General features: G+C 42.8%; 1 protein-coding gene across 1 annotated transcript; it reads right to left on the bottom strand.

Moving 5' to 3' along the window:
- Positions 1 to 2,233: 2,233 nt before the first annotated feature.
- On the bottom strand, positions 2,234 to 2,932 carry LOC130019355 (craniofacial development protein 2-like; the record flags this gene model as incomplete). Its single annotated transcript, XM_056109973.1, has 1 exon — positions 2,234 to 2,932. A coding segment is annotated over exon 1 (699 nt), but the record flags the coding sequence as incomplete, so codon positions are not given.
- Between the last annotated feature and the right edge of the window lie 6,239 nt (positions 2,933 to 9,171).

Raw genomic sequence — 9,171 nt, 5'->3', positions numbered from 1 at the left:
TGCTATAAGTTTTATGTGTGAATGTAGTCAAATTTGCCTTTTATTGTTTCCTTATTTCAAGAATGAAATAAAATTTCAGATCCATCAGAAATGCAAATTTCATCTTATAATCAAAACTTTTATAGAGGTAATCACTTAACTTCCCCTTAGTCGTCAATTTGCTCGAGCGGGCGCCAGTAACATCTCCATTTGTCCCTGTCACATGCTAGTGTAGCCCAATGGCATCTGTTCACTCCGGGAACATGAAGGGCCTCAAACTGATCGTTCATGATCTTGACGAAGAAGTCTGACCATCTGGTAGGTGGACGGTCACGCGGTCTTTTGACATCCCGTGGAATCCAGTCGGTAACAGCTCTAGTCCAGCGGTCATCTTTAAATCTCATTACATGACCAGCCCATCTGATTTTCGACACCTTGGCAAATAAGACAGCATCCCTGATTCTTGATCGTCGACGGATGTCGGATGTCAGAACTCCGGATTCTTTCTCTCATTTGAGTGAAACGTGATATTCCAAGCATAGCTCTTTCTATTCTTCTTTGGGAGACCTGAATAGCGTTCTCATCTTGTTTGCATAGGGCCCAGGTCTCTGAGGCATATGTTAATGCAGGAAGAACAGTGGAATCAAAGAGATGTGCCCGGAGCCGGAGGTTCTTCGTCCTCTTAGCTATTTCTTCGACGTTCTTGAAGGCATTCCAAGCTGCTCTCTTCCTCCTGCGCAGCTCAGGTGCCAGGTCATTTGTCATGTTGACCTCTCAACCTAGGTACACATAACTGTTGCATTCGGAGATGGTCGTTCCGTTGAGAGCGAATGGGGCATCAGGAACGAGGCTGTTTCTCATAAACATTGTCTTCGTAAGATTCAGCTGTAGTCCTACCTTTCCACACTCATGGTCAAAGTCGGCCAGCATTTGTGCCGCTTGGCTGATGTTTGGTGTTATTAAAACAATGTCATCAGCAAAGCGGAGGTGGTGTAGTTGCCAACCATCTATCTTCACTCCCATTCCTTCCCATTCCAGTCGTCGCATGATGTTCTTGAGGGTGGCACTGAAGAGTTTCAGTGAAGTGGTATCACCCTGCCGCACCCCTCTCTTGACATCAAGGATCACTTCTTTGTAGAATGGTGAGATCCTGGTAGTGAATCCGCAATACAGCTCACGGAGGATCCTGATGTATTGGGCTTGAATTCCCTGATTGGCTAGGGCTTCAATGACCACTTCCGTCTCAACAGAATCAAAGGCCTTCTTTAAATCAATGAATGTTAAACAGAGTGGCATCTTGAACTCCCGAGAAACCTCAATGAGCTTGGTTATCGTGTGGATATGGTCGATGGTGCCGAATCCTTTGCGGAAACCTGCTTGCTCGCATGGTTGTCCTTCATCTAGTGTTCTGCCAATCCTATTTAGGATGACTCGAGTGAACAACTTGTAGATGACAGACAATAGGCAGATCGGGCGATAGTTGCCAATGTCATGGATGTCTCCCTTCTTGAACAGTAGTACGGTCCTGCTGGTTTTCCACTGGGACGGAACCTTGCATTCAGACAGGTAGCGAGTGAAGAGCTGAGCCAGTGTATTGATGAGTACTGACGGCAGGTTCTTCAGGTGTTCAGGTCTGACCTTGTCTGGGCCGGGTGCAGTTTGTTTCTTTACCGACAAAATGGCGTGTCGGATTTCGGATTTCGGAAGGGAGAACGTTGGGAACGACATACCCATCCTGTGGAATTTGGTATGTCGGCAAGTGGACATGGCTATCGAAGAGATTTGAGTAGAAGTCATGGATAATCTTCTCCATTGCCGTTCTGGAGGATGTGATGGATCCATCAGGACATCGGAGGGCAGTCATCTTGGTCTTGTAGTTGGCGAAGGACAGGCGGGCGTTACGAATACTTTTCCCAGCTTCTGCCGCATCTACCAGTACTTCTGCTCTTCTCTCTTTGAGGTCTTCCTTGATCGCATCTCTGCACTGCTTTGCGAGCTCGGACATTAGCTTGCGGTTGCCTGAGGCATGCGCCAAACCACGCTGGCGAATTAGCTCAAGAGTTTTCGAAGATAGGCAATTTTTTGTGGCTATCTCTCTCTTGGCGTTCCTCGCACATTCATGGAGGTGCTGAACCAGTCGATCGTATTCCTCGTCAATGTTGTCAACAATGGCATCTTCCCATGTTGCCACAATAGTACCAAAGAGTTCCCAGTTGGTGGGAGTTCTCTTTTTGAACTTTGCAGCCCTTTCTCCCCGCTCTTTGAAGTAGAATTTTGCACGAAGGAGACGGTGGTCCGATCCCGTTCGAAATTTTGGGACAACAGCGACATCAGTCAGGCAAAACCGTAGATTGAATATGATGTGGTCTATTTCATTGTGGAATCGTCCACCGGGAGACTCCCATGTCCATCGTTTAGATTCTGCCTTCTGGAACTGTGAGTTACCATGAATGGTCTTGGTCGACATGATGAACTCAGACAGTCTCTCACCCTGTTCGTTCCATTCTAGGCCATGGGTTCCGATGTGAAGTTCTTCAGCTGATCTTCTCGGTCCTATCTTGGCATTAAAATCACCCACAATGATCTTGTAGAAGGTGTGGTCTTCTTTATAGAACTTCTCTAGCTCAATGTAGAACTTCTCGATTTCTCTTTCATCATAATGAGATGTTGGTGCGTAGACAACGAAGATAGAAACTGCAGGCAGTGAGCCACATCTATTCAAATGTAAACGTCCAATTCGGGTTGTTAGGCATTCGAATGAATCAATGCTCTTGGCCAAGTTTGTGTTGACAAGGACACCGACGCCTCCAACACCTCTTTTATCGCATGTTCCGAGGAACAATTCTTCTCCAGTGTCGAAAATGGCATGGTGAGATTCGTGCCTTCTTGTCTCAGTCAGACCAATGATAGAGGTAAAATTGATTATAATGGTTTTTTGTAAGAATAGAAACATAGGAGCCAGAGCTATAGTACAGCACTTGCCTTGCATGCAGCTGACTCAGGTTCAACCTGTCAGCACCCCATATGTTCCCCCAATCCCTACCAGGTATGACTCTTGAGTGCAGATACAGAAGTAAGCCCTGAGCATTGTTGGGTGTGTGCCTTTCCCCCACAAAAATAAGAATAAAAGCATAAATACCCCCCAAACTACAAATGTGATGTTGATGCAGTATAATTTAGTACAATATCCCTTGACAATTATAATAAAATTATTTTCAGAGGAATTTAGGTAAAATACACCCAGAAAAATTCTGAAACACCTCATCTTCAACTAATGCTACAATTTTCATGATCAAGGTACAAAATAACTTCTCAATGGCCATAGTAAAAGAGACCATGACAAACTTCATACTTGGGAAATAACAATACTCCATGTGGTCTTGGAGGGTCAGATGATGAATGGGAGAAGTGGTTAAAACGCTTAGCCAGACTCCCACCGTCCAACCTGACCCTCATGCAGCCTCCAATTGCCCAGGTCTTCTAACACTTGCTCCCTATCTGTCTCTACAATTTAGTGCCATCTCATTTCTAGTACTGAAGTAAGTTATCTGCACCCAACTCTACTTCGTAATTCCCTGCCTTCAATAAGCCGCTAAAAATTCATTCCTAGCTAGCTATTAATAATGACTGATAAGAAGACTGAAATACAATCCGTGTTCACTCTCAGGACTCAATTAATTCCTTGGTTGTGGAGACACATTTTGCTCTTATCATCAATTAATATTTTATGAGTTGCTAGTTCTTTGTATTACCTCTATCCCAAACAATCTGCCTGATGTGCATTGTCCTCTTGCCCCTCCCCACTCATCTGTTGGGGCATGGAAAGAGTATGAGGCTGGGGGCTTGGGAGGACCTCCCTCATTATTCTTGGTGAGATGTGAATGACAGGGAATGTGTTACTCCTGATGCAACTCACCCCTACCAAGTACTGAAGATAAGCACTCCTGGCCACTGAAGAACAGCCCTCCATATACTATGTGAATGAGAACCAGGTAGTTTTGCCCATCAACTTTCTTTGGGCTTCCTCATTGTTGCCCTTCACACAACCCATGTTCCATCTTCCTGGAAGACTCTCCATTCCTACCCGTCTCCCATCCCCACATAAAAATCCATCTATCTTGGGCTCATGTGTCTTCTCTCAACATAAACTTCATTCCTTCATGGAAATTTTGGCAAAGGCTCGCAGGCACGCACACTAAATTAGCACTCTGGGTCTTACATTCTCATTGTATTCAGTACCTGTGCTAGTATGATCACATAATTTCTCTGCTTCTCCAACATCAGCTCACTTACTTATATTGTCTTCCACACCAGACTGAAAATACCTCTGGGTCTAGCCCCTTATTGTTTTGCCAGTAGGGAACACATATTTATCAAATGAATGAATAAACTAGAAATCTCTTTGATTCTTTTTTTTATATGTGTCGCAAAATCTAGCAAAGTAACTAAAAAAAAATAATTAGCATTCAACAAAATACTTGTGGATTAAATGCAGCACTGAAAGCCCTGAGGATGTCAGCTGAATTCAGCACTAACCTCGAATCTACTGGGAAAATTTTTCCTACAATGGTTGTTGCCTGATGTCTCAATGGGCTCTTGTCTTGCTATCTGGTTCAGATAAAAGCTAGAAAGAACTGCACTACAGGAAAAAAAAATTGTAATATGCAATGGAGACTAAACTGCCATGCTCAAAAGTAATATTCTCTTTTCTTTCAACTCCTGCTGTTGAACATTTTCCCCTTGGCCCCCCCAAGAGGGAATGATACCAGAAGCACACCCATTAAAAGAACTGCCCTGGTATGTTTTATAACAAGATGTGCGCTATTTAAATTCTCACCCATGAATATGTAGCTAATATTGACTAATGGGAAATGTAAAAGGAAGAAAGCAAAGGTTTTTTTTTTTCCTTAAGCACATCCATTGAAATTAGGGTCATACGTAAGAAATTTGTTTAAATTTTTTTTTTCCTGAGCCATGTCCAAAACTCCAGAGGGCATGTTAAATAATGAGAGTACAAACTATTGGGATTTGATGCTGGTTAGTATGTTGGCACAGTACGTAACTCCCCATGTGGCTTAAAAAAATTAAGGAATGGTTCCCTCTTCCTTTAATAGTAGCCTCCAAAATTAAAACAGTTTTCTTTTCTTTGTGGAATAATACAAGCTAACCAAATTATACTCTATTATTTTCATTCAGTGACTTGGAAAGCCATGAAAATGCTTGTTTGGGGAGTTGCCTATACAGAAACAGAAAGAAAGGAACATATCAGGAGGGTTTAGGGGGGGGGAAATCTAAAACAAAGAATTCCAAAGATTGTCACAATCTGATCTGCATAAATAAAATATAATGGCTTCAGTGAGCTGGCCAACCTTCTCCTAGAGTGATCGGTCTGTGGAGAGTCATGTCTAAGAAGCTGCAGGTCATTATGGCAGGATAAAGCCTATTTCTCATTTATATTAAAGAATCTAGCCTGCTAAGGGTTTGATTTGGATTGCAGACATAATGCGTGCAGGGATGCACATCTAGTTAAGTCAATTGCTGTCTATGCATTCTCTCCCTAATCTACACACAGTTTATCACTCACAACTCAACCATTACACCAAATGTCCTTTTTCTGACTTAGAAAGGATAATAGGTAGATCAGAAGGATTGAAAATGAGGGACCTGTATCATAAAATGTGCTGTGGTATAGTATTTTTCCATAACTTTAATGGAAGACCCCCAATCCCTCCACTCCTATTCTTTCAACAGATCTTGCTGCAAGAAGAGGAAAAGATAAAACTGTCTCTGTTGTTGCTTTACATGTTTTTCTTTTTTTATCTTCAAGATCTGGTTCCAGGCAACATGGATTGTTCCAAAATGGCTTCTGAAGATTTAGCCTTGGAAAGTTCTGTATGAAAAAAGTAAAAACTTAAATACACACATAGACCAGAAAGCTGAGGCTGCAAAGTTAGGGTGAATTGGAGGGAGGCCTAGAAAAGGGACCGTGGGACAGTGTTTGTGGGATTACTGGCATACTGGTGGTGGTGGCAGTGCAAAAGTACTGCAATATAGCTGTTAGGAGAGATAAAGTCATGAAATTTGCTTATAAGATAGACATGCTAAGTGAAATGAGTCAGAAAGAGAGGGACAGACATAGAAGGACTGCACGCATTTGTGGAATATGAAGTTACATAACATGAGACAGACACCCAAGGACAGTAGACACAAGGGCCAGGAATATTGCTCCATAGTTGGAAACCTGAATCATGAGCTGGGGGTGAAGGCATCTGGAGTAGAGAAATGATCACTAAGATAATGATGGTTGGAAGGATCCATCAGGATGGGAGATATGTGCTCAAAGTAGATAAAGGAACAAACATGATGACCTTTCAGTATCTGTATTGCAAAACATATTACCCAAAAGTAGAGAGAGAATATGGGAGAAATTGTCTGCCATAGAGGCAGGGGGAAGGTGGGGGGGTATACCGGGGAGATTGGTGGTGGGGAATGTGCACTGGTGGAAGGATAGGTTTTTGAACATTGTATAATTGTAACTCAAACATGAAAGCTTATAACTGTATCTCATGGTGATTCAATTTAAAAAATAGTATTGCAATAAAACAGTAATATGGAAACTGTTGGAAACTGTATTACCTCAGTAAAAAAAAATAAATGGGAATAAAAAAAGTGAAAATATCAAACAATACAGTAAATAAAACCTTTCTCTAAGAATAGATAAATATGGAATTCTTATTGATGACCCCTCTTGGGTCTGAAGGGGGGGGACATGGGCAGTTGTATGTCACCAAAATAAAAAAAAAACAATAAAAGGCAATGACAATATCATAAGAATATGATAAATAAGAACATGGTAAGAAAATGCTGGATAGAGATCGGTGTGTTCAGTTTCTATTCTGAGATTCTGTGTTTCTTAGATTATTTGGTTCTTGATTTTCCAAATCACAACCAACTGACAAGTATTCAAATTTATGAGAAAATAGTTGAATAGAAAAATGGGCAAAAAGTGAAAGAGAAGGCAATAGGGTACTGTGATATTCAAACTAAAGTCTGGAAAACATAGAAGTGCCCAGCTGAACACTGGTACTCAAAAGTCCCACAACATAGATGTCAAGATGCTCTGACAGTATACAAACACAAGGTTCATTTTGCAGATTCTTGTTGCAAAGACTTATTTTATGAGAATGTATGCTGAACACAATGGTTTCAATGGGAATGTTACTGCTTCACAGGGAAAGATTTCGAAATTAGAGAGGGTATCAGTTGTCACAATCTTTGGACATTTACTGGCATTTAGTGAGTAGGAGACGGTATTCTCTTAATCTACACACGGAAGAATTGTTCCACTACTCAGTGAATTTGTAGAATACTGCATTAATGAAGGATATTTTTATTACAATTTTGTTTTACATACATAGATATACGGCATTATTTGTCCAGTTTTATTATGTACTGACTCTCTGGGATGGTTACTGCACAGTAAGTTCAGAAAAAGGTTTACATTTGTTATGATCAACCAGATTTTTATCAAGTGTTCAGTTTTGAAACATCTCAGTACTCATAACACTTGAGTCAACATGAGTTTAATTGCCATAGTCTGCATTTCTTATCTGGGATTCATAGTGCTCCTACATTTAGAGGCAAATATATTTTTAGAAGAAGTTAATTTGTTTTTATGTCACCTTATAATAAAACTATGGAATTAATTTAACACTAGTCAATGAGCTATCACAAACTGTGTTGCTGCATAAAGGGGAGAAATAGATATTACATTTAGAATACTCATCTGGGGAAAATATAATATTTATAGTTTAAAAAACGTTCAGGGGTCAGAAAGACAGTACAGCAGGTAGGGCATTGGCCTTTCATGCATCGATCCCCAGTACCCCATGTGATCGCTCAAGTACCCCCCAGGAGTTATTCCTGAGTGGTGAGCCAGGAGTAACTCACAAGCATCACTGAGTGCAATCCATAAAAAAAATTTTTTTAATTAAAAAAAAATTGTAAGGGTTAGAGAAAATGAAGAACAGGTAAAATGTTTTCATGCAGCTGACACAGGTTTGATCCCTAGTACCACATATGGTCCCCTGAGCACCATCAGGAGTAATCCCTCAGCAAAGAACCGTGACTAAGTCTTGAGCATGTCCAGGCATGGCCCAAAACACAGAAAGAAAAAAAAAACAAAAAAGATGTGCATGAGGGCCTAGAGGACAGACAGAGTCCTAGAGCACATGCTTGAAAGTCTGGGGTCACAGGATTAAATCCCTGGTGCTCCACATGGCCCAAGTTCAATCCTGGTGCTCTGTTTGGGGTATGGAGCTTTTGCTCCCTGAGATCCCTGGAGCTGCAAGAAATTGCTGGCTGATACAAACCAGGGGGAGGGGGTTATGGCCCAAAAAAGTGGGTTATCTTCCGGCAAACACACCAGTGAAAAGATATGTGAGCCCCAAGGCTAGAAGGTACAACAGCTGGCAAATACATGTCTAATACCACAGTCACACACACACACATACACACACACACCCACCAGCCCCACAATCGTAGCTGGTGTTTCTTGGCTAAGAATGCAACCCCCGACATGCACCACAAGTGAAGGAGTGCCAGCCTCAGCGAGCACTGGGTACAACTCAGTACAAGTGTTCTAAAGAAAGGGAGGGAGGGAAGAAGGGAGGGAGGAAGGGAGGGAGGGAGGAGGGAGGATGGAGAAAAGTAGGGAAAGGAGGGAAGAAAGGAAAGAAGGGAGGAAGGAGGGAGGGAGGGAGGGAGGTAAGGAGGGAGGGAGGGAGGGAGGGAGGGAGGAGGGAGGATGGAGAAAAGTAGGGAAAGGAGGGAAGAAAGGAAGGAAGGGAGGAAGGAGGGAGGGAGGGAGGTAAGGAGGGAGGGAGGAAGGAAGGAAGAAAGGGAAGGAGGAAGGGAGGGAGGGAGGGAGGGAGGGAGGGAGGGAGGGAGGAATGATGGTGAAAAGGAGGGAAAGGAGGGAAGAAAGGAAGGAAGGGAGGAAGGAGGGAGGGAGGGAGGGAGGGAGGAAGGAAGAAAGGGAAGGAGGGAGGGAGGGAGGAAGGAAGAAAGGGAGGGAGGGAGGGAGGGAGGGAGGGAGGGAGGGGAGGGAGGGAGGGATGATGGTGAAAAGGAGGGAAAGGAGGGAAGAAAGGAAGGAAGGGAGGAAGGAGGGAGGGAGGGAGGGAGGAAGGA

The sequence above is a fragment of the Sorex fumeus genome, unplaced genomic scaffold, assembly GCF_029834395.1.
Source record: "Sorex fumeus unplaced genomic scaffold, SorFum_2.1 ptg000008l, whole genome shotgun sequence".
Taxonomy (NCBI): domain Eukaryota; kingdom Metazoa; phylum Chordata; class Mammalia; order Eulipotyphla; family Soricidae; genus Sorex; species Sorex fumeus.
This window is presented reverse-complemented; position numbering and strand designations above follow the sequence as displayed.